The 25,896-nt window shown below is 41.5% G+C and overlaps 2 protein-coding genes across 3 annotated transcripts in view; both read right to left on the bottom strand.

Annotated features, from left to right (window-relative positions):
- gpc4 (glypican 4) overlaps positions 1-6,406 on the bottom strand; it is a 46,955-nt gene extending 40,549 nt beyond the window's left edge. For both annotated transcript variants that reach the window (XR_014602854.1, XM_084085991.1), the window contains exon 1: positions 5,642-6,406. Coding sequence is in view for 1 of the 2 variants with exons in the window: in XM_084085991.1 (XP_083942117.1) it covers positions 5,642-5,810 (169 nt within the window). In the remaining variant the exon portion in view is untranslated. The remainder of the gene's footprint in view (positions 1-5,641) is intronic.
- A 10,373-nt stretch (positions 6,407-16,779) lies between these two features.
- gpc3 (glypican 3) overlaps positions 16,780-25,896 on the bottom strand; it is a gene marked incomplete at both ends in the record, with an annotated part of 157,861 nt that continues 148,744 nt past the window's right edge. The window contains one exon of the mRNA XM_084041661.1: positions 16,780-16,964. Coding sequence (XP_083897787.1) covers positions 16,780-16,964 — 185 coding nt within the window. The remainder of the gene's footprint in view (positions 16,965-25,896) is intronic.

The following is a 25,896-nucleotide window of genomic DNA, read 5'->3' on the forward strand; positions in this document are numbered from 1 at the left end:
ATTCTTTCTACAGTACTTCCATTCATTTAGAAGCTGTATGTATGTTTTACTCTACAATAAAGAACCTTGACCCTAGTTTTCACTTCTGAATAATTAACCACTAAAACCCTCTAGTCTTAGTGAAACGGACTTGAGTTACAACTGTACTCTGACTTTTTTCCGTCCACACCGAATCTCTTTGCCAGAGATAGCCGATCAACAAGATCGGCTATTTTGGGCCAATGTTCCTGGATAGTTCACGGATAGTTCACCCAGGTGAACTATCCACCCAGGTGATTAGTCACCTCATGGAGATTTTTTTGTTTGTTTTTGTCACATTCCTAAGCCAATAATTTGATGACCGGCAGCGGTTCTGGTAGGAGACACAAAGAGTCTCCTTTTGTGTCTTCTACCGGAACCACTGCCTACCGGTCTGCTGGTAATCAAATTATTGGCTAAGGAATGCGACAAAAACTAAAAAATATCCATGAATTCAAGTTTCCATGGGGTCACTAATCGATAGAAAAAGTCATTTTGGAGGTGAACTCTCCCTTTAATGATGTTCAGGTCAGGATCTCTGATGGTCTGAGATGCAATACAATAATCAACAGAGTGCACACTGTCATTCTATCTGGAACATCCAACGATAATGGAGAAGGTTCAGAGCTCATTTGGACGACGTGCTGCTGGCAGGTGGGATCAGTGAAGAAGATGTGAGATATCAGAGAAGAAATATGTTCACAACTCAATCAAATCACTCTACTGGTGAGGAACAAATGATAGAACTAGGCTATATAGAGTAAATAAATGTTTAACCTATCCTTAGTATTGGCTAACTTGCTAGACACCACTCTTGCAATCAGTGTCAAATTAACCCATTAAATCCAAGTACACATCTGTCATTTTGTATTTCTTTGGCTATTCAAAAATAGCAGATATACTATACAAGTTCATAGCGCGGCACCGAGTGTCGCTCTATGAGCTTGTAGATCTGCTATTTACAAAAAGGCAGACGACTGAAAGATAGGGATTTAAATATTGATGGCCGGGAATGTGTTAATACAAATAGATTAAGTTTGACATGAATACAAATACGCCAATAACAAATAAACATTAAGATCGTTATTCAGTGTTTTTTTTTTTTACAGATGATTACCTTTCCGTTACCCTTCTTAGTGATAAACACACCTTTTTGCAATGTATTCTTAACCACTTGAACTGGAATCGTCCCTATTCTGGGGTGAACATAAAAAGTAAAATAAAAACAGTTCTACAAGCTCGCAACACGTTGTGAGCTTGTAGAGGGGCTATTTTCAGTGAAGATATTTAGTGTAGAGCGAAAAACAGGAGGGGGCCTAGTATGGAGTCCTGGGGGACTTCGGTCAACTAAGTACATTTAGGTTTTAAGTGGTTGATGTAGGCTCACGCTAAACCAAAAAACGACTACAGGGACTACTGTTGCTAGGCGTTATGGTGTACGTAAAACCACTGATGGACAAACACATCTGCTATAAGAGCCTATTTCCTGATGGAGCATATTAGCAGCAAACCACAGTTAACATGCAGCCACTCTGAGGAAATCCCTGCACAGTTTTATCAATGTCCAAATTGCCAAGCGCGGTATGGAAGTAATTCCGGACGATAAGACTTGCAAAGCCATTCACAGATAAAACCGTGAGAAGTCCTCTAAAGATTTATTGAGACTGACCTTCAGGGGTGAGCAAGACACTGGGAGCTAATGGTTTATTAGTTAATTATTACAGAGGTTAAAACAGTAGGCTACAGTCACAGAGACTGGAGTGGAGCACTTAAATATTGGCCCTACGGCTATAAAAGCCTCCAGAGATTGCCTACGTCCCCGTTCCCTGCTCTTATCTTATCCCACTGAATGTCAGTGCAATAACATAACCTGTTATTTACCAAAAGCGTAAAAGATGCAGGGCACACGGCCACCACCTCAGCAAGGGGGAAACGACAAGCGAAAAACACCAGCACTGCAAAATGTCTTGAGCTTACTGGTGGGAGGCTTATGTGCTGAGGTCATACAACTGATTATGAGATGGGATGTATGTTCCACGTGACCCTCTCCCCTTTTTTTGTCTTTGATCTTCGCCATTGTGCCATACCTGAGGCATGACATCGAGCCAGACCGCTGGTGTAAACCAAAACAGATTTTGCTTGAAGGGCTACAAAAAGGAGGAGAGAGCCGCAGCGTCCAGACGGGACCTGTTGACATGACAGATACTGATCTGGACAGCGTTAACCGGTCTGTTTTCTGCCTCTTTTGAAGAGGCCGTCACTCTCGCCACTGTGAAGCTAAGTACTTAGAAGATGTCTTTTAACGTCCGTCACAGGAGAAGAATTACCAGCTAAGAAACTTCTCACCAAAACAGACACACACACACATATTCACTGAAACACTGGCAATGTTATTCCTGACAACATGATGGATCTGTCATTTCTAGGGCTGTGAGGTTAGATCATTTGGTGTAAAAAAAATAAAAAAGGTACTAGATCAGTCAAAGGCCCAAAACAAACCCTCATACGACTTGGAAACTGGGTCTTGAACCATTTCCACGTGAGAGGTAAGAGATTGGGACCATGGGATCAAGATGGAATTCAACAATCAAGTCTGCTGTTTCTCTGTGTCACCTAATTCTGTCTCAGCTGGAGCACTGAGGGTCTCCCTTACAGTTTTATTGCATTAAAACATCTCTATTGAATCTCAGTCTGGCTTTAACTAAAGCCTGCCTGTAATTTCAACGGTAACAAACATTGTTATCTCTATGCCGCCAGCAATAACAAAAGATGTTTGTGGTTGCGAACGAGGCAATTTTGAGGGCTGCATCACCAATAGGCCACACATTCCACCGATTTGATTTATGATGATTGTATCAGAGAGGAGACAACAGTTACATAAACGTTGCAGCTCCAGTGACATAGCGCTTGATTAGTTGGAATAATATACCACGGGAAAAAAATAGTGTTCTCGAACAACAACAACAACAATAATAATGATACGTCTACTAATTAACTGGCAGAGGGGGTATGACTTTAAATATAGGTCTGAGTGTGCTGCCGCGTGTCCCCTGCCATTCAGACTGCTACATAGAGCCTTTCATGGCAGGAAGAGGAGAATTAATGTCAGGGGCCACTAAAGAGACGAAGAGAGACACAAGCCTGACACAAACAGGACAGAAGTGGCTCAATCAGACCTCACATCTCCAGCTATCACCAAGCATTGTCCTGGGGTGAGGGCATGGCCCGAAACCTCCCTGATGACAGTAAACCTTGTGGCTTTCTATAGATCCAATTATCTCAGAGTTTCTACCAATGATAAAGAGATGCTGGTGTTGCCTATACAGTCCAGACCTACACCAGGCATGTATTTGACCACTTAAACCCTACATACTTAGTTGGCCAGAGTTCCCCAGGGCTCTATACCTGCCCCCTCCTGTTTTCACTTGACACTAAACACCTTCGCCGAAAATAACCGATCTACAAGCTCACAATGCGTGTGAGCTTGATAATCAGCTGTTTTCGCCAAATGTTCGCCCACCATCGTGTTTTCACTCTACGTTGAATATCTTCACCAAAAATAACCAATCTACCAGCTCACAATGCGTGAGCTGGCAGCGCGGCTGTTTTCGCCAAATGTTCGAACCGAGAATAGGGATGCCAGGGTTCAAGGGGTTAAAACTGGAAAGGCACGTGTGGACAGTATAGAATGCAAACCTGCTCCACCAAAACTGACCTCATTCAAACCCCAAAAACATTCAACACCATTAAGCACAACAAATGCAGACATGTTGGGCTACTCTCAATGTTGCTTAGCATTACAATGACATACAGACCCCAAGACAAAAGGACCTATGGGCTGGTGTGAAATGCCTGACAGTTTACATACAAATCAAATTCTAATGAGCCATCATGACACCGACCTAAAGAAAGACAGGTTCATTATCCTGTGTGCAAAATGCAAACTCATAATGCAGCCTGGTCCCATAAAGCTCACATACCCATCCGTTACCCTTGTCAGTTGAATTTATGCTTCAATGTTTTGCAGGGGGGGAAAGGAACACATTCTGCGCCCTGTGAGATAAGACATTGTAGTAACAATGACTAATTAAGCACATTAAGGCAAGTGAAATAGATCCCATTAGGAAATGTGTTTAACAGTGAGTGGAGAAACAGGACTCTCACAGGACACTGGGCATGTCTAACTGACCCACGTCTATGTTTGAAATAAGAAAACATTCCAAAGCCACAATAATCTGCAGCCTAAAATGGACTAAGTGCAGGGTCTGGAAATTTATGTATATTGAATTTAACCACCATAAAAAAAGAAATCTAAAAGGAAAAAGGAGAAAGGGGGGGTTAAAGTATGCAGGGCACAGCGGAATTTCAACCCCCAACCCCCCCTCTGCTACTCTCCTCAAGGCTTCACTGTAACCCCCCCCCCCCCCCCCCCAAATAAGTTTCCATTACTAGACTTTAACTGATTATTTTCTTAATAGATTCGCCTTCCCACCCCCGTCCTCCTCATAACTAAACAATTTGTACTAGTGTCTATATTATTCACACTATAGCTCCAAAAATACCAGCCCGGGGGTGATGAACAAGTTAGACCAAAAAGTGAGGCCTTTCATGTTCACACAGTGACAGTAATAACACATGTATGTTTTGTTTGCATAAATGCAACAAAGAGTGTTTAGTAAATCACTGCGGGTGTCCTGGATGCTTCATCAGCTCACAAGAGGTACTAAAGGAAGCCTAGAAATAAACATAGGCCCCGGTGTCCGACTGTGGGCTGTAATGTTTGTATATTGATGTAGTAGTTTATTGTTGTGAACAGCCTACAACCGTTTCCTAGATGAAGACCATTAATTTGCCTCCTGCATGGAGTGAGGAACTAATGGTAACAAATGGTTACAATGTAACCAAAACCACAACATTAAGATGCAGCCTTCTAAAAACGTTACACTGTGTCTTTGAACAAAATCACTGTAAACAAACATTAAACTGTAGTCCCACGTAGACTAGAACAGTTGTTCTCAAACATTTTCATGTCGAGGACCCCCATATTGGTATGGATTCATTGGATTGGGCCGCAGACCTGAAAATAATTTGTGCCAGGGATCCCAAATAAAGTGAATATATGTCAACTCAACATTCGTCCAAATTTGCCAACAGATCTGATATTTCCGAATAGCTGAAAAATAAAATGTTCCCGGGGAACACCCTGGTCGCCCCCCCCCCCGTCCCCACATCCCAAAGGACCCCTGGGGGTCCCCGCACCCCACTTTGAGAACCAGTGCCATACATGCACTTACTTATTTAGTGACAGTAGGCTAATAGTGAAATTATAGTTCTAATGAGACCTAAAGCAGTGGTTTTAAACATTAAGCAGCGATTTTACACATCAAGCAGTGATTTTACACATAAAACAATGATTTTAAACACAATGCAGTGATTTTGAAACACCAAAGCAGTGCATTTCACACATAAAACACTGTTTGGTGTGTAAAATCACAGTTTAACAGTGATTTTAAACAAACTGCAGTGTTTTTGTTTTAACATGGTTTCAAACATAAAGCAGTGGTTTAAAACCCAGCGCGGTGTTTTTTAAACACAATATCACAGGTTTGAAAAGTAAACGTACCTTGTATTCCTTTGTTGGGAACATCATTGACGTTGAAGCCTTTGGAACTGTAAGCAGCTCTGACTTCATTGCAGTTCTTCTTGCTGCTCTCAGCCTTGATGGCCGAGACAAAAAGCAACACTAACGTGTATAAACCCACCGTGGAGGACAACACAGACATCTTCTTCATGGCGAGACAATTAACACCAATACAAAAGTTAAATAATTAAAAAAAAAGTAAAACAAAAAAAAAGAAGAAAAAAGTTACAAGTCTCTCAGGTGTATTTATTTATAAAACTAGGACGAAGTTTCAACAAGTCCCCCACGTTTAGTTGACTTTCCTCATGGACCGCACTTTAAAAACTTTCAGCTGCCTGTTAGAAGTTGTTCAAACAGACACTTCATTCAACAAAAACCCAAGAATTGACCTCGAAACAAGACCGAAAACAACTTAAAAAAGAACAAATGCGGCTCAAATGAAACCCTCAGGAGAGCCTGGGATGCGGGATAAAAGTCCAGTTCCTCCAGAAACTTCATAAAGAAAAAAAGTAACCAAACATTGGTTAAGAAGAAAAAAGAAAACCCATAAAACTTTTTTACAGTTAAGAAGAAGCAATGTACTTCGAATGTACGTCGACTATACGTTTATAACGATTAACCGCTTCGAATTCCGACGTAAAGGCACGAAGGGAAAGTACGAAAAGGAGTTAAAGTTGCATAAAAAGTGTCTTATTATGTGTTTCTTCTTCAGCTCGAGCGGTGGGTTTTCTTATAAACTGGATGGTGTCGCTCGTGCCGAAATCCAGAGTAGAGGCAGTGTTGCCAGGTTTTGTGAGAGAAATAAGCAACAAGGTCTAGGAAAACAAGCCCAAAAGAAGCAACTACTAGGCCAAATTAGCAATTTAAACCTATGTGCGTCGGCTATTTGAAAATATCGAGCTTGTAGATCTGCTATTTTCGAAAAAACTCTTGCAATACAATGTGGAATATTTGGAAGATTTTTTTGGGAACATTCTAACAACACAAATGCTCCCTGGCACAAAACATTTTCACGAAAATATTTGAAACCACGGGCTTAAATAATAATTAAATCATTTGGAAGCAAGCCTAAATAAGCAAGTACACTTTAGAAACAAGCCCAAAAAACACAAACACGAAACTATCAATATTTACAGCAACTTTACAGAAAAAGAAGCCCTTAGTCGCTTATAATAAGTAGACATGGCAACACTGGACTAGAGGAGAAAGCTGCAAATCCCGGTGGAGAGTGGTGGAGAGTCAGGATGGTAGAGTCTGTCCCATAGCCTGGAGGGACGACCAGCTTTGTGATTGGCTTGTTGGTTGTCAGGGTAATTGCTAAGGGTCTGGTAACTGGTTATTATGGGTTGTTATTAGTATTGTATTATTGACTTACTTAGCAATTGTTCTATCCATTACTTTTTTCTTTAATTGAATAATCAAAGAATTGTGTTTTTTTTGTTAATAAAAATATATATTTCAACACATCGATGCGAACAACTGACTAAATCGATTAGTCTGATAACTATACTAAAAACCTGTTTTGTACTTGTACAATGGTTTCACACATAATATACCGAAAGTAGGCAATCTACAAGTCGCATTACATAGATTATCAATTACTCTTTATACTATATTATATAATCGATTATATATTATCCCCTTCTTCTTCTTCCCTTTCTTTATTTTCTTGCACTTGCACAAAAACGAATTTCACCCACTTTTTTTTTTACTTCTGTAAACCTGTAAAGCTGATTCTGATTCTGATTAAATTGATTCCTTCAACTAACTGATGCACCCCTAATATATTAGCCAAAGTTACCTCTAAACTTAAGTTAGATAATTAAATATCCTATATCTTCAGTGATATCTGTTAAAACTAACAGGTTAGGCCTACCTGTGGTAGTTGCTAAATAAAATATTGCCAGTGACCCAATCACAGCCCGACAGTCCCCCCGGGCTATGGGGTGGCTTTAATATGGAGGTATAAGGGCTTTAGGACTAGTTTCCGGGGGGACAAAAGAAAGAGTTGGTAAGTCAAAATACATGGGGTGGAGCACATGGAACATGCAGCTCAAACTTTGAACCTTTCTATCGTTCAACAATGACCACCAATTCAAAATCAGGACCGGATCAAATCAGGACTGCTGTGTGCTATTAACTACTGTCTAATATACTAGTAGTAGTACTTCATAGTCCTACTAAATGTTGGATTTCTTGACCATTCAACTGTATATAACTTAGGGCATGGCAATATATCAATGTTATATGCATATCGTAATATGAGACTATAGATTTTGCGTGGGATTTTGGATATCGTAATATCTATGTTTGCTATTATTCAATATTTTTGAAAAAAATACGAAGAAAATGTATATTATGGTCAATATATTGATATTGAGGTATTTTGTAAAAATATTGTGATATTAGATTTTGTCCATATCGCCCTAACATAACAAATTCGAATTCTGTGGCAGCACATGAAAAAAGCAGACACACATTTACTGCAGAGTTAAGTATTTCATCACTAAGGTTCTCAGAATCAGAACATGGAACAGTTTATTGGCCAAGTAACGCTCTCACATACAAGGAATTTAACTTGCTTGGTTGCTCTCCAGGGTCACACAGATATAACAAATCAGAGTAAGAAATGAAAAATAGAAAAATATCCATGAAGAAGCAGAAAGCAGACAACAGTGAAGTGATAACATGCGCATGTAGACTGCGCTGTGAACAGAGTTGTTGGTTATGTTCACTACATGTCTCCCTGTTATGAAATGTGGCACTCTGTTGCAAACTAGACGGTGCTCTCTCTAACCGTAACACAGTGCTTCTCAAACATTTTCATGTCAAGGACCCCCAAATTCATGTGTTTGGTCGTGGTGGACCCCTGTCTGAAAAGATGTTGTGCCAGGGACTCAGGGAGCCCCATAAGAGAAGAATTGTCAACATTTTGTGAAGGTAGTCTATCTATAAGCTCAGAACCTGTCAACGCGTTGCGAGCTTGTAGATCGGCTACTTTCTGAAATATAGCAGAGCTTAAGTGTTTTAACTGTTTCTCATGTTGTTGGGGATCCCCTGGAACCCCCTCAAGGACCCCTGGGGGTCCCGGGACCCCACTTGAATACTGACCACATTTTTTCCCCTCCTTATTTACCCTCATCTCGGTATTATTCTGATTCAGAACCTACTTAAAATAGTTTTACTCTGAAAAGTCTCAAGTTGTCATTTAATGTCCTGTAAGCCACTCCAATGTTTAATGTCATATTTAAGACTGCTTTCCCCCCTGTGTTTCAAACATGCCTGGGCTTGCAGCGTGTGTGTGTGTGTGTGTGTGTGTGTGTGTGTGTGTGTGTGTGTGTGTGTGTGTGTGTGTGTGTGTGTGCGCGCGCGCGCGTGCGCGTGCACATGTGTGTGCACACTTATGACTGTGTGTGTGGAGAGAAAGAGTGTGTGTGTGTGTGTATGCAAGTTTTGTGTGTGTGAGGTGTGCACGTGTGTGTGTGCACACTTTTGATTTTGTGTGCGTGCGTGTGTGCGTGCACATTGGTTTTTGGGGGGTAGCACTCAGCAAAATGACATTCCTCCTTTTGTGTTGACATTCCTGGGGTGGCTCCATTCTTTGCGTGTGACTGCAGAGGCTACAGGAGAAGCTGTGTAGCCAGCGGTTGCTGGGGAGCTGCAGGAGGATGCTGGGGAGGCGTGCATGGGAGAGCGTGGGCCCTCCGCTCCTCTCAATGGTCCAACAAAAGCAAGGAAAATGGTCCACTGCCATGGTAATTAAACGTGAATAAACTTTGAACGACGTGACATGTCTCCAGCTTTTCTCTCTGACAAGAGGAATTTCAGCGTCCGGCTTTGGTAAAACTGAAATGGACTTGAGTCCACCACACATACAAATATATTGTTGATGTTTGGTGGAGACCTTGTATGTCCAAAACCGTAACTTTTCAGGAAATGGAGAAAATAACCTGTGTTCCAATGGATCCAATGTAGTTTATTGAATACCAAGGACCTCAATGGAAACAAGACCGCAAGGACTTTTGGACCTTTCAGTCAAAGTGTTTTAACTGTACTTATGCTGTTTTATTTTATTTCTGCCTAATAAAATATTCAATCAATCAATCAAAGTTATTTAGTCTCAAGTTCTTATTAATACTTTTCATAGGTTCAATTTTTATAAAACACACAGACACACTTTTTTTTTTAAAGTTAGCAGATCTACAAGCTCACAAAACGTTACATTGTAACTCAATGTGAGCAGATCGGCTATTTTCGCTGCTTTTGTGTGACACTACTGTCATACTTATAGGGCATTCATTTATGAAACAAACATAAAAAGATTAAATATGGAGATACAAGTTTTCTGCCCGAGAGCGACGATATATGGGTCTGAATTGCACTGTTATTTTAATTTATACACGTTGTTTGATGACCCCCTCCCCATTCATGTCAGAGTAGCCAAGCCCGGACGTCTTCATGTGTGACCATGAAATGTTGGGGATATCTGCATAATATCATTGCTGTCGGGTGGAAACCTTGTATGTCCAAGCAAATTTACTTTTCAGGAAATGGAAAAAAGAACCTGTGTTCCAATGTAGTTATTATTTAATCACAAGCTCTTGTTAATACTTTTCATTGGTTTAGATATCTATACAAGACTTAACCACTTATACTTTCAGTTTTAAAACATTTCGAAAGTAGCAAAAAATAGCAGATCTACAAGCCCATAGCCCATTTTTTTTGCTACTTTTGTGTGACACTGTAGTATGACGAAGGTAGATTGATTTACAAAAACATAAAAAGTTGAGATATGGAGATACAAGGTTTCTGCCCCGACAGCGATGATATGCTCATATACTCATACAGAGTCCGATCACTGAGGCAGAAAATTCAACAATTCCTGGTGGTGAGCTCTTCCCACTGTTACTGCTGACTAACATCAAATTGACCTTTCACTCCCATAATGTGTGCTGTTTCAACGTTGCCCCAATATTACCCTAAGAAAACACCAGGGCTCTGCATTTCAATGAGCCTGTTTGCCCTTTCTCCACTCTCACATTAGCATTCAGAGAATCCCCCCCCCCCCCCCCCCCTTCGCCTCGCGTGGGTCAGCTGCCTGGCTGCTCCCCCTGCAGCCTGCATGCATTCGTTCATTTGCTCATCTCCTAATCATCAGCCTTCTCTTTTCCATCTTAAAAAGCCCCAATCCAGCACAGGAGAGAAAGGCACAGTTGGATGCTAATGCATTTTTTATCTGATTTTATCTGGTGAAAGAGAGAGAGAGAGAGAGAGGGTGTGTGTGTGTGTGTGTGTGTGTGTGTGTGTGTGTGTGTGTGTGTGTGTGTGTGGGCGGGTGGGTGTGAAAAGTTACAGCGCAACACAAGGGACCCTGCAGTTTTTTGAAGTGTGTTTGCGGTGCGAGCACGTTATGTGTGCAGCTGTGAGTCGAGAGCGGCCACAGGCCTGCCAATAAAGCTGATCAGCTTTACACACAGACTAAACACAAACAATTAGCTCTAATGAAGCTCTCATTTAATTGTGTGAGTTGTTGATGAGTGTCTGTCACCTGGCTCAGGTGACTCCAGAGGAAATAATGAATAGGTTCAGGCCAGGGCTAAAAGAACACACCACAGAGGACAGGAAGCTTAATATGCTTTTGCCAGTGGTGGAAAGTAACTGACTAAGTACATTTATTCTGTATCTGCAAGATAAATGACAAACAAGATGCAGACATAAATGATCCATAATTCACATGGTATGGTAGGTAGGCCTACGTACATGTAGACTGATGAAATAAAAGTATAATCAAAAGTATTGTTTCCTAACCAGTGGTCCGTGGCATATAATTACAGGTGCTCCCTGTGTTTCAAACATGCTTGGGCTTGCAGTGTGTGTGTGTGTGTGTGTGTGTGTGTGTGTGTGTGTGTGTATGTGTATGTGTATGTGTATGTGTATGTGTATGTGTATGTGTGTGTGTGTGTGTGTGTGTGTGTGTGTGTGTGTGTGTGTGTGTGTGTGTGTGTGTGTGTGTGTGTGTGTGTGTGCGTGTGCGCGCGCGTGTGCGCGCGTGCGTGATTTTAAATGTTAAATAACACATGTTGAACCTTCAAAACATTACATGGAAATGATACTTCACGACATCAAATTTAAGAAATTTGGAGTCCCCTCAAGGACCCCTGACTTATCTGGAGATAAGAATGCCAACAAATGTTTTCATGTACTCACAGCATTGTGTGTTCATGCCTACTTTATCATCTCTGGAACATTTGCTTTAAATGACATCATAGCCATCACATCAGCCTGTAATATCAGCTATGAATAAAACTTATTTTAATCACTGAATGAAAAAGATCAGTTTGACTTACCAACCATAAATCAGGCTTTTAAATCTGACACAGGACCTTTATTTCTCTCTTTTCACACTTCTTATGCATTCTCCTTCACATCTTTCCATGACCTCATGACGTTTCGCATCAAGGTCAAGGAAAAGTCACTAGGAAAGGAATAAAAGGACATAATACACATACAGCATGCATACATACAGTATGTATGTGTGTGTGTGTGTGTGTGTGTGTGTGTGTGTGTGTGTGTGTGTGTGTGTGTGTGTGTGTGTGTGTGTGTGTGTGTGTGTGTGTGTGTGTATATATATATGTGATTTACATATACCATATACATACCGTATATAAATACATACTATACACTCTATTTAATTATGTATATACACAAGTTATACTTAGGAGAGACATGGAAAAATCTGAACTCATCAAAACAAGTTTTGTCTTTATTTTGCTTAATGGTATTGTTTTTCCCATCAACAACATTAGATTAAAACAAACAAGACGAGAATAAAACCATGTTATACAAACACTGTTCCCTGGCCTGTATACTCAACATGACGTCATGAACGATCTCGTGACATTCGCTGCACTGGGATCAGTTGGGATGCAGAAAGCAAAGAGACATTCAGTTATTAATCATTTTCTCTCCAAACAAGTCATCCGGCGTTGGAACTTTTAATGAGCATAGGGACACACTGTGTTCCCCCAAAAAAGAGGGAGGAACACATCTAATTTCAAATTGCAAAATTATGTAAACACAAATGATAGACTCCTGGTTTTGGACCAGACATATATGTACAAAGTCCATTAGAGCAGTGATTCTCAACCATTTTAATCCTTTAAGACCGGGAACACATCTGTGTCATTTTAAGATTTCTTTGGTTATTAAAAAATAGCTTGTAGATGTGCTATTTTTTGAAAAATCGTGAAAACTGTGTGCAAATATTTGAATATATAGATATATGTTTTAAAGCAAACATTTTTAACTCCGATCTGTGCTTTCGAAGGTCCCTGGAACAACATATTTTGAGATGGGGGCCAAATACGGCAAATACATATCATGTTGGGGGTCCTTGACATGGAAATGTTGGAGCACCACTGATATAGCAAAATGTTTTGTTCCAGGGAACCCCCAGAAGAAAAGATTTGAGTTACAAATGTTCACTTTAAAAAACATGTATTCAAAGATTTGCCCAAATTTTCTAGATTTTTCAAAAATAGCAGATCTACAAGCTCATAGTGCGGCACAGGTATATCTGCTATTTTTGAATAGCCAAAGAAATCTTAAAATGCAACAGATGCGTTCCCGGATGGAATGGGTTAATTTCAAGGACCAACAGTTTGATAACGCATTAGTCCATTTTCAAGATTTGTTTAATCTCTGGGACATCAATCTACACTGTAAGATTCTCTCAGTGTTTAATTAACACAGACCTGTAAGGGTCCAATAATTGGACCCCGGGTGGTCCCCGGACCCGACGTTGAGACCCGACGTTGCATTCACAGACCAGACCAGACCTGGAAAAGACTTGAGCCTGATGCAAACCACAGAGCATAAGAGGTCAATCACCAATACATATTTACATTGTCTCTCATACCCACCCTTCACGTTGCCCTCTGTGTGAAGTGAATAAGCAATGACCAGCTGGTAACTCCAGTCCATGAAGCACACACTTCCATTTGAAATAGTGTAATATTAACAAACCAGTATTTAAATGTGACATAAACACATTTATGAAATATACATGTGTATGGTTATCAGGCCGTAATGGTAGCCCTATATGATATGGCAGCCTTTTGGACAGAGGGCTGTTACTGAATAAAATGCAACATAGTGACAAATAATGTAAACACTGATGGTAAGAGAGGAGAAATTAGCCCATTCAATCGGGGAACGCATCTGTGTAATTTTAGATTTGAGCTATAACCATTCTTTTTATACTTGCCGATTCAAAAATAGCAGATCTACAAGCTCATAGCACGGTACAAGCTTGTAGATGTGCTATTTTTGAAAATATTATATATAATATATTTGTGCAAATCTTTGAATACATATCTTTAAAAAAAACATGTTTAACTCAAATCTTTGCTTCTGGGGGTCCCTGGAACAACATATTTTGGTGGGGATCGGCGGCCAAAAACATATAATTTTGGGGGTCTTTGACAAGAAAAGGTTTGAGCACCACTCATATAGTAACAATAGTTAATAGTTAAAAAGTCATTTGTTGAAACATTTGACAGTTACAAATGTTTGCCTAAAAATATATATATTCAAAGATTTGCACACATTTTCAAAAATAGCCAAATAAATCTAAAATAACAGAGATGCATTCCCAGATTGAATGCGTTAATTTACAGTTCAGTTAATCTGTCATAAACTTCAGAAGCGCTCAAGTATTGTCAGAATGGTAAATTAGCTCAGACTATTAATGACAAACAGAGATAGAATACTGAACATACAGCAGCAGCACTGGATTCAGAAAACACCAGGGCAAAATCATTGAGAGAGAGAAATAGGGAAAAAGAGAACATAAAGTATTTTCACTTTACAGCAGAAGCATTTAAAAGCATACGCGTCTCAATGGGTTTGTCACCTCAGCCACGTGGGGAGATGGAGGTGACAGTGACACGCCAACCCCTTGAAGTCCACTCCTGCGTGCAACTGTTTTGCAGTCTGCTCCTGTGGGCCAATTATCCAGCTGAGAAAGGGGAGTCACAACAGACAGCTTTTCAAAGGTCTGCCCCTCCATTAATGTCTTGTTGGGTGTCCGTCCTCCAGGAAAAAACCCTGGCGTTCACACTTCACAGGTCCATGACAGAGTCCTGCTCATACAGTAGGAGACGCTTGGCTTTGTGAACCTCTGCCCAATGTGTCACGCTACAGCAGCGTGGTGACACTGGATGACAGGACAGGAGTTTTGGTGGCATCTGACCATGGGACTGTTAGCACAGCTTCCTATTTACAAAACGGCTCCTCTGGTGAGATTATTGATTTCTAGCAGGGCCGTGTAACAGACTTTTTGGGAGGGCAGGTGCCCTAAGACGCACATGCACATGCACACACGCACGCGCTCGCTTGCACGCACCCACACACACATAACTTACAAACTGAAGATCCTTTTTTTTTTTTAGAAGAACAGCAAATTTAGAAACAAAATAAGTGAAACAATGTAGACCCAGTCAATCAAACTTGTACATACTTTATATGTTAGTTAGAACTATGTATTATAATGAATGATAGTGAAGCCCTAAGGACTTTGCCCAATAAACATGTTAAAAAGCGGAACCTAGCAAAAAAACATAAGCTAACAAGTTCACAGTTTTGGCCGATAAGTACATGAGATAGACAGCAAGCAACCATGTGAGAAAATCTTATTTCACACATCCACAGATTTCTCAGAAACGCTGAGGGAATGCGTTTGTTTCGTTTTAAAGAAAAAATACCATGAATTTTTTTACATTATTTTATGTTATATTATCATTAAAATTGTAGTGTTTTGTCAATTATTCCGGCCCACAGGTTGAGAACCAGTGCTGTAGAACTTCATTTCTCTTGTTTCTTGCTAAAACCAGACTTATCAGGAGGGGGAAAACTAAACAATATAGCCTAGACTTTGTATTGAATGAGAGCAGGGCAGAGAATAACTGTGGTTTGACAAAATAGATATAAAAGTAAGTATAAATTATGGAGGCATAAAAAGGACTCTTTCTCCTATGAAGGCAATGAGGCAGGTGCTAGGGCAGTGGTTGGCTCCTATGTGAGGCACGTGCCTGATTTCTAGCCTAACTAAATAAGGACTGGTTCTTCAACAAATGAGGACAGGAGACATAAAGGGAGAGAGGAAGAGAGAGAGAAGGTATGCACAGTAAAATGCTCAGTATTAATGTATCCATTTAGAACTCTCATGGTATACAAATGGAAACACAGGGACCTCTTACGGGTCCCTTTTACACCCTCTCAGAGTTAAATTAACACTTGGGATTTTACAGTGTAGAGGGAAAGAGAAAGGAGGGAGAGAGAGAGACAGAGAGAGAGAGAGAGGGAGAGAGAGAGAGAGAGAGAGAGAGAGAGAGAGAGAGAGAGAGAGAGAGAGAGAGAGAGAGAGAGAGAGAGAGAGAGAGAGAGATTAAAGGTGATTGGATTAAGTAATATTGTTTTGGTTAAAATAAAAAGTTTAATGTTAAAAGCTCTACGAGTATATTCCGATAGTAATCATTGCTAGTGTTTGTTCAGTAACAGGGGTCTTGCCATCTCTCAAGCACTTTAATAAACAGAAAATACATTTTCCGGTGGGTTACACATTTCATCCAATCAGAAGAGAGAACCCCAGAGAGATAATTTGTGTTCCAGTTCCAGTTGTGTCTGCTCATTTATTTGTTTCACCATTTCCAATTTCACTTGTTACTTGTTATTACTAATAGGAGTTCCTGTTACTGAACAAACACTCAGTCTATAGCAAAGAGTGCTATGAGAATATAAAGCTAGTTAAGAACAGTTAACACTTAAATAAATAAATAAATAAATAAATAAATAAATAAATAAATAAATAAATAAATAAATAAATAAATAAACAAATAAATAAATAACATACAGCACCTTTAAGCTCATTTTCTGTAGTCCATGCCAGCTTTGATGAGTGGTTGAACTGTACATCCGACTATAAAACCTACTGCTACCGTACGTATACACGTTTGTGATATTTGGACATTTCACAGCATTCACATGTTGGGGAGGGGAGGAGGGGGGGGGGGGTGTCCCACAGGGAGGTATATTTGGGGAACGTAGGTGATCATCGGCGGTCAGTGTTGACCCAGCAGGAGGAGGAGGAGGAGGGACAGTGTCAGAAGGGCCGCAGGAGGCAGGACGCCCTTCCAAACTGGAGCTGCGGCAGAAGGAGGGCCTCTGACGCCGGGCGTGGCCAGGCGAGGGGTCAGCAACTGCTCATGGAAGGTGAAGTCATCCATGGCTAGGTTATCTGCCAGGTCTGAGAGACAGAGAGAGAGAGAGAGAGAGAGAGAGAGAGAGAGAGAGAGAGAGAGAGAGAGAGAGAGAAGAGCAAAAGGGAGAATATAAATATGAGAGTTGAAGGGAACAACATATTTTGAGATGGGGGTCCGCGGCCAAATACATATCATTTTTGGGTCCTTGACATGGAAAAGTTGGAGCACCACTGATATAGCAACATACTGCTAGGATTTAGAAAACATTTTTAGATACGTATTTGGCCGCGGACCGGACCCCCATCTCAAAATGTTTTGTTCCAGGGACCCCCCCAAAAGCAAAGATTTGAGTTACAAATGTTTGCTTTAAAATATATATATATATATAATATATATTCAAAGATTTGCACACATTTTCAAGATTTTTCAAAAATAGCATATCTTCAAGCTCATAGTGTGGCACTCGGTGCTGCGCTATGAGCTTGTATATCTGCTACTTTTGAATAGCCAAAGAAATCTAAAATGACACAGATGCGTTCCCGGATTAAATGGGCTATTTTCAAATGCTCATGGCGTGTCTGCTGTCCGTGGGCTTTACGTGATGCGTCACGCAGCTGTGAAAACAACACGACACTGTAGAGGATGAAAAACTCACATGTTAACGCTTTAAACATAATGTTCCGCCACGTGGACGGATGTATACGTCGTCTCACAGGACAGGAGGAGGAAGTTCTAAAGCATGGGTCTTTAACAGGGGGTCCGGGACCCCTAGGGCGTCCTCTTCAGTGTTACTATACTGAGGGGGCCGCAAAATCTTTGTGTGATAGGAACACAAATAATTTTGACCACTTGAACCTCTTGATCCCTATTCTGGGGTACAACATTCGCAGAGAATAAATGATCACAAGCTTGTAGATCTGCTATTTTTCGCGAATAATTTTGGTGTAGAGAAAAAAACATCAGACCAAGTACATAGCCAAAGATCAAGTTTACAAGGTATTGAGGGTTCAACTATTTAATATGTCTGAAAATACACATGAACAAGAATCCAACACATTTATAGAAAAGATAATGTGTAAACAAAGAAACAAAAAACATTACACAGCACTGATGATAGTGTATGTCAAACAAGTCTATGAAGCTATCTACTAAATCTATGAAAAAGTTGAATCTGCAACACAATTTTATACAATATGTAGTGGGGTGGTCCCTGCTTCTTTTCTCTCTCTCTCTCTCTCTCTCTCTCTCTCTCTCTCTCTCTCTCTCTCTCAGACCTCCATTGTTCACACAAAAGAGATTTGTGCTATCAACTTGGATAATAAGTATACATAATACACATCTAATAGCATCAGAAAATAAATAAACCTACTAAATGTGTAGCACATGTGGCCTGAGAGAGCTACGTTTCATTTGGAATCTGGGTTGATTGCACTTTGGAGCGGACCTCTTGGAAGCATTTGAGAAGCAGGTTTGTCTCTCTTCGACATATATTCATCAAGTGGAATCCCTGGGCCGTCTGGAAAAAACGTGGACGGGGAAAAGTCAACGGTTAATGGTCCCTGCTCGCTCAACAGCTACAAACCGGGTACCCTTGAGCAACGCGCTTAATCCACTGAGCAGCTCCAGCACCGGAGCCAACAGTATGGGGATTGTGGTCGCTCTGGGCCGGCGCCAGGATGTGGAAGCACTGAGAAAATCATGAACGCTCAACAAATATTCCTTGGATGAGTAAAGCCTGAGAAATGATCAGGCTCTTTCTCAAGCTTGATTTATAGTGTTGTGCATCAAACAAAGCAGATCTACAGGCTCACAACGTCGCAATGCGACACGTTGTGAGCTTGTAGATCGGATTTGGCGTGCAAGGAGTAGGCACGCCACTGAGTATAAATGAGGCTTCTCTTTTTATAACTTCTTTACTCCATATGTGTTCTGCCAGTGGTGGAAAATAACTACTGTAAGTACATCAAGGACTGTACTTCTTACAATCTTTTGAGTATTTTTCATTTTCAGTACTTACTCTGCATAATGAGTACTTTTACTTTTGGTACTTTGAGGATACTTTGATGATTATTTTTTACCCTTAAGTAAAACTTTGAATCTACTTCAGAGTAGTATCAGTATCAGAGTATTTAGACATTGTGGTATGTTGCTACAACCGGAGTACGTCTTCCACCAATAGTTTGTTTAACTTATTAACTGTTAGCCTACTCCTGTATATGTTTGTATACTTTTTATTAATAACTGATGGTGTTGTTGTTATTGTGATGCTACTCTTCCTATGAATGTATCTGTAACTTAAGCTGCTGTGCTGTCTCGGGTGCCTGAATTACCCACCCCCCCCCCCCCCAGCAGAATCAAAAAAGGTATCTATCCGTCTATCTATCTGTCCTCCATATGTGTTCTGCATCTCTATGACTTTATGTTCACCTGCTGCTCTGCGACCGCAGCTGCACCTCTGTTAGCACAGAACGTACATACTCGCTGCACAACAAGGCTATGGCTATGTCTCTCGCAGGAGCCATTCTGTGCTTGCTTGGTCTGTCTGGGAGGACGCTGTGAGGCAGACACACAAATATGTGCTCCAAGTTATGAGAAAGGCCAGGATATCAGTAATAAAGGACTTCTGGGGTTCTGGAACGCCAGCTATGTGCAGAGATGTCCCCTGTCAAGGCACGATTCGAACTTCGCCGCTCGGCGGTGTTGAAAACAACCGTCCTACAAGCTCAGAACGAGGCACGTCTGCGCAGCGTTGTGAGCTTGTAGGTCGGCTATTTTCGCCGCGCGACACCGTCGTGTGAAGGAGCATAAGTTAGGCTCCAGGCTGGGTTTGGAACACCTCTCCTGAACTCATAAACACTCACATAAACACACACACACGCACACAAGCATGCGCACACGCTCGCTCGTGCACGCATGCACATACACAAACATTCTTGTATTCAGACTCTGAATCTGTTCATAATCTGTTTATGGGTCCAGTGTGCTCCCTTCACATACAAGGAATTTGCCTTGGTATTTTGCTCATATACACAGCACAAAAAAAAGAAAAAGATTTGATACAGCAATAAAAAGTATAAGGTATATCCAAAACTATTAAAGTAAAAAATAGGAATGTAAGAAAAACAGTGTGAGCAGTCTAATAGTATTGGACAGTATTCTCATCTGCTAACACAAATCTGAAAGCGCTTCACAAAATCTTTTCATATTCTAGATAATAGAAATATAATAAGATATACAAATGGGAGAAATCAAGGCAGTGGGTGACTATAAAAAAGGCCTGACCAGATATAAATATTGCTGCAATATTGCATATATTATATTATTGTATAGTGTATACTAGATTACTATATTAGATTGTAAATATTGTCATGATATTAACAATAATTGTGTGGATGCACTTCTCCTTAATTTTAATCCTACCTGTCATTTCTTTTACCCTTTCCTCACTGAGACCAACTGTGAAAACAACAGATAGTACAGTAGCTTGAACTGAGTGAGTGGTCCCATCTGATCAGAGTGTGTTAGTGTCCCTGAAGGGGAGGAAGTGTGACCTAAACCCTGGTGGGATCACATGATCAGACAGACAGACAGACAGACAGACAGACAGACAGACAGACAGACAGACAGAAGGTCCTTGCCACTGGTTTCAGATCAGCCAGGGAAGGACCTTCTAAAACAGAGGAAGGAGCCGAATAAATAAACCTCCCAATCTTAAAAAAAAGAAAAAAAGAAAATCCCCTTAGCCCTCAACAAATGTCTTTGCCGTTACGACAGCAGTTGAACGGCAGCCAGCGGACAATTCAGTTTTCTTTTTTTTGCTGTGGTCCTGTGTCCTCTGACATGGCGCTGGCTGGCCACACATTCTTTAGGCTCTGAAAGAACGATTTGTCATTGTCGACAGCAGAGCGCTGTACTGCTGGGCCAATTAAACTCAAGGTGCAACTTGATACCCCCATATATACTCTGTGTGTGTGTGTGTGTGTGTGTGTGTGTGTGTGTGTGTGTGTGTGTGTGTGTGTGTGTGTGTGTGTGTGTGTGTGTGTGTGTGTGTGTGTGTGTGTGTGTGTGTGTGTGTGTGTGTGTGTTAAATGAGTGTTTGAAAAAAGATGTGTGAAACAGTCGCCGGGTAAAAAGCGTGTCTCTGTGGTGAGTTTAAAGGCTACTCCATGATGGACACAGAGAGACCTTGTTCTGCTGCTGCTCTTAAAAACAACTCAAACACCTTCTCATCCCCACAGGGCCTACCAATAATATCCTGTTCTAATAGGAGATGAACACCTGTGTATGACTGAGAGAGAGAGAGAGAGAGAGAGAGAGAGAGAGAGAGAGAGAGAGAGAGAGAGAGAGAGAGAGAGATAGAGAGAGATGATCTTGCTTGGTGGAGACAGTGGACAGGGTGTTCACTCTCCATTCCGACATCTCACCACTCCGACTAGTGGCTTCCGCGTGCGGTTAGGGTTAGGGTTAGGGTTAGGTATAGGGTTCGTCAACGTCGGAAAGGCGACATGTCGGAAAGGAGAAATGCACCCAGTGGACAGACTGTTTCAATTAGGCTGATAGATGGATAATCCAGCTCTATAAATAGAACCACAATACCTCCACTAATTAATGTGACGAGCGAGGGTCCCAGCCCCCCCGATGCGTTCCCACCCGTTCCCCCGTTCATCGTTCAACAGCAGAGCCTTTTTTGGGACTAGCACCACTCCCCAAAGGGTGACATCATGCTACTAGTAGCTTGCTAGCTTCATCACCTGCTTTAAGACCAAGGGGCAAGGCTTGGATATTTACGATGAGGCCAACACGGAAGCTTATGAATGGCCAGAGTGGCGCTGTTTTACCCTGCGCCGACCTGAAGTGTCAGAAAGAATTTATGTTAGGGCAAGTGAATGGGTTTTTGAAAAACTTTAGACTAGATTTTCTTACCGTAATAAAAATTGTCATAAATTCTATATGCTTCCAGTCGCTAGTTTAAAGTCTCCTTTCAATCATCATGATATGCGTTTTGCTAAATTATGGTCCCATTTATTCTAAAATTGACGATAAAGTAGGCTATGCTCCAGGAGGGGCGGGATGATTTGATTGACAACCTACACAACCAATAGCATTCATTCCCCGCCCCCGCTCTTGATTGACAAGCTACCCAACCAATAGCATTTTTGGGGGTGTTTTCCGGTTCGCTGGTCACGTGTCTGGTCTCAACCAATAGCGTTTGAGTTCCGGCGTGGCCAACTGTATATATTAACGATGGAGGAATGCATGTTCCTGAACTATCGGCTTCATTTTCGTTCTGTAGAAAGCAGGGGAGTGGCTTTGTCCATTCTTTTTTACAGTCTATGTTTAAGACAGTGGTTTTCATGTTGTCACATCGCAGCGCCTGTAAAAGTGTACCTGTGAAAATGTTCCAGCCCTTTGTGCACAACGTGGTTGAACCTGACAATACGTTGACACTGTGTTTGCACTTTATCTCATTTACAATGCTTCTTTGTGGACCTAGCGAAGTGCTACCACCCTTGTGCCTAACCTTATGCACCTTATGTCTAACCTCAAGTACATGCGTGTGTGTGTGCCTGCCTGCCTGTCTGTCTGTCAGCAGAGCTTTGAGCCAAAGCCTTGTCATTTACCACTAGTTATATTTAAGCCACCATGCAGTTGTCACAACAAGCAAACGGTTCCCAAATAGTGACAACAACACAGGACCTTCCCTGCTCTATCTACAGGTAATTATTAAAGGACTTGTATAATTATCATATAATTATAGGAAATTGGGTCAGCTGTCTGGTACATTTATAGGTAAGGTAAGGTAAAATGTATAAAGCACCATAAGGCAATGCACAAAGAATCGCATCATAGCAATACGATCTAAGGAACAGTAAAACGGTGCTTGCGAAACAGGTGAGTTTTTAGCAGCTTTTTAAAGGAATCAAATGACTCAGTGTTTCTTAATGCCAGGTGAAGGCCATTACAGAAAGTGGGGGCTAAGACTGTGAAGGCTCGGTCACGATTAGTTTTTTAGCATCGTTTTTGGGAAAGTGAGAAGGCCTTGGTCAGAAGAGCCAGCACGTGTTATATGTCATATATATATAACATATATTATATAACTTTTAAAACATTTTGTTGTGAATGGGTAAGCAATGTGATGCATCTCTAGAGCTGGCAGAGGTGTAATGTGTGATTCAACTGCGCTGTTTGTTAAATGTCCAGCAGCCGCGTTTTGTACCAGCTGGAGATAATACATAGAGGAACGACTCAATGTAATATTATAGCACATATATAGCACATATATTTATGAAATACAGTTGCTCTGAGTAAGTGAATGTCAGGTCATTTGCCATTTTACACATTATTGTTATACCGCCTGACAAATATGTATCTTCATGCTCCGGCTGAGTTTATTCAGCACATGTGTGTGTTTCAGACAAGAGCCTTTTTTTTCTTCTTTTTTTTTGGTCAGATAAGTATGTGGAATGTTAAGTCTCCAAACACAGGTGCTTCTTATGAAAGCGGGAAATGGTTTGGATTGCAGCCGCTGTGAGCACAGAAAACACCTGAGCTGGTCAAATTTGATCAAGATTTTTGAGATTTGATGGCTTAAAAGATCGCCTTTAAGCAAAGTCAATATTTTATCATTGGTCTGCCAGTCCACCATGGAACTTATTCGCTGGGAGGGGCAGTGTACTCCGAACATCCTACCATTCTAACATCCTATCCTACCATATCCTACCATCCTACCTAGGATGACCATATTTCAGCCCCCCAAACCGGGACCCGTAAATGAATGCACACGTTTGTGCACGCACCCGCCCATTCATGCACGTTCACGCACGCAGACATACACATGCACCATAGTCGTTGCATACAGGCAACAACTGATTGACAGACATGAGCGTTGTATTCAGACACGCAACGCATTGCTCTCCTGCTTTGTGATTTGTTAGGAGAGCATGTACATGAACAGAACAACATGAACGTCTATGCAACCACTGAAAACAACTATTTCTATTATACACACAGTTTGAAATCGGGACAATCCCAGCCAAACCGGGACGTTCGGTCACCCTAATCCTATATCATCCCAACATCCGATCCTAACATCCTCCCATTTGGGAAACACTGCTCTACAGACTTGCAGTTAGCTATTGAATTCATTGGTCCTTATCGGAGCCAGGGTGATAGATAAGGGAGGAGACCATGTTTGGTTTGAGTTGGCTTGTTGTGCAAAGCCTTGGAACACATTGTGATCCTTCTGGCGTCCTGACCGGGGCCTTGTCTTGAGACATTGCTGATTGGGAGCCAGCCGGCCGGCCGGCTGGGGGGTGGGCGCTGGGCGGGGAGGTGGTATGTCCATATGCTTGGAGGGAATGTGCATGTCTGCCTCCGTAGCCACGGCTGACCACAGAGCAGCTCCGACAGAGGGCTGGCGATGTTGGGCCAAGACAAACGCTGCTCCGTCTACAGGAGGCTCCGCCCTCCCCCCACCTTCCCCCCCCCGGCCTCTCCAACAGCACGGCTCTGTGTGTCCCTCTGCCCTCCACAACCTCCACAACACTCACTGTTATTCCAGTAGACAAACACACTCCTACACTGAGAACAATACAGAGAGAGAGACACACACAGAGATAGATAGACAGACAGAGAGAGAGAGCTAGTGAGAGAGAGAGAGAGAGAGAGAGGGAGGGCGAGAGGGGGTGAATGGGAGAGGGAGATGGAAAGAGAGGGCTATAGAGATGTCCCAATGTGTCATGTCCTAAATATGAAAAGATATGGTAAACATACAGTACAAATGAAATGTAGCAAATTTAAGCCTTCTCATCAACACAAGGCTACAAATAATCAGGAGAATAGGAGAGGACTATGTAACTGCTTACCACAGAGAACATAGATATTTCAGATTCAGATGTTATGTCTTTGATGCATAACGAATACATCATGTATGTATTATATTCTTGCATTATTCTTTTATACTATTATATAACCCCCCCCCCCCCCCCCCGCCCCCCGCCCCTTGACACTAGTTGTGGCTGTATTGCATTCTGGACTATTGAGGCTATTGTGACTGTAGAAACTGGTATCTCTGCCTCTTCCACTAAAGTCAGCGTACTATCACCTTATGAATATATTAAGGTTTAGCTACTTAAACCCTGTATACTTAGTGTTCCTCATTTTTGTCTGCAAGTCTAGAGGCGCATTCGCGGTGGACATCATTAGTATTGCTCCACGCCCCATTTAAGACCACAAAAGGCAACCGGAAACATCCAACATCAGACGAAAAAAGGAACCACTCTTCAAAATGGACAGATCTACAAGTACAACGCGGCGGGGCTCACCCACTTGACAACTTGGAGATCAGCACAAGCGAGTGCTGATCAATGTTATCAGTTACTGGGAAGTCTGATGTGAAGAACTTCCAAAGAAATGGGAGTAAGAATTTCAAGGGAAACTGTACCGGATTGTCTGGTTGTGTCACCATTATTAGGAAATGTGCTCATAATCAATCGCATGTGTCTGCTCACTCATACATAAGTTGCCGTTTCAAGCTTTCCCCCCACACCACACCCATATCGCCCCTCCCAACACAACAGTGGTCCCCAGGTTGATTCTTAGTCGGGGTGGTGGTCCCTGGTTCATTATCAGTTGAAAACCCCTGGCCTACAGTATACGTGTAATAAGAATAAGAAGTTAGTTTACAAAGTTTAACCTCACGACCAAAGGCTAATAAAACTTGGAATGGATATTATAAGCCCTTTCTACTGAACAATTGCTCACTCACGTTTGCCGAGGTAAAAAGATGATGCTGGAATCTGCCAATATCCGATAATATTTTATCAGTGCATTATCTATTACTGAGGGGAATCTGTCCTTTGGACGAACATATCCCCCACTGTCCTACATTGAAATTGGAAATATAGTAATGGACACAACTGGATTTCATCCATAGGCCTACTGTATCCTCATCAGATGGCAAGACTGTGTTCATGG

The sequence above is a fragment of the Gymnoscopelus microlampas genome (assembly GCF_963454915.1).
Source record: "Gymnoscopelus microlampas genome assembly, chromosome: 18".
In the NCBI taxonomy this organism is placed as follows: domain Eukaryota; kingdom Metazoa; phylum Chordata; class Actinopteri; order Myctophiformes; family Myctophidae; genus Gymnoscopelus; species Gymnoscopelus microlampas.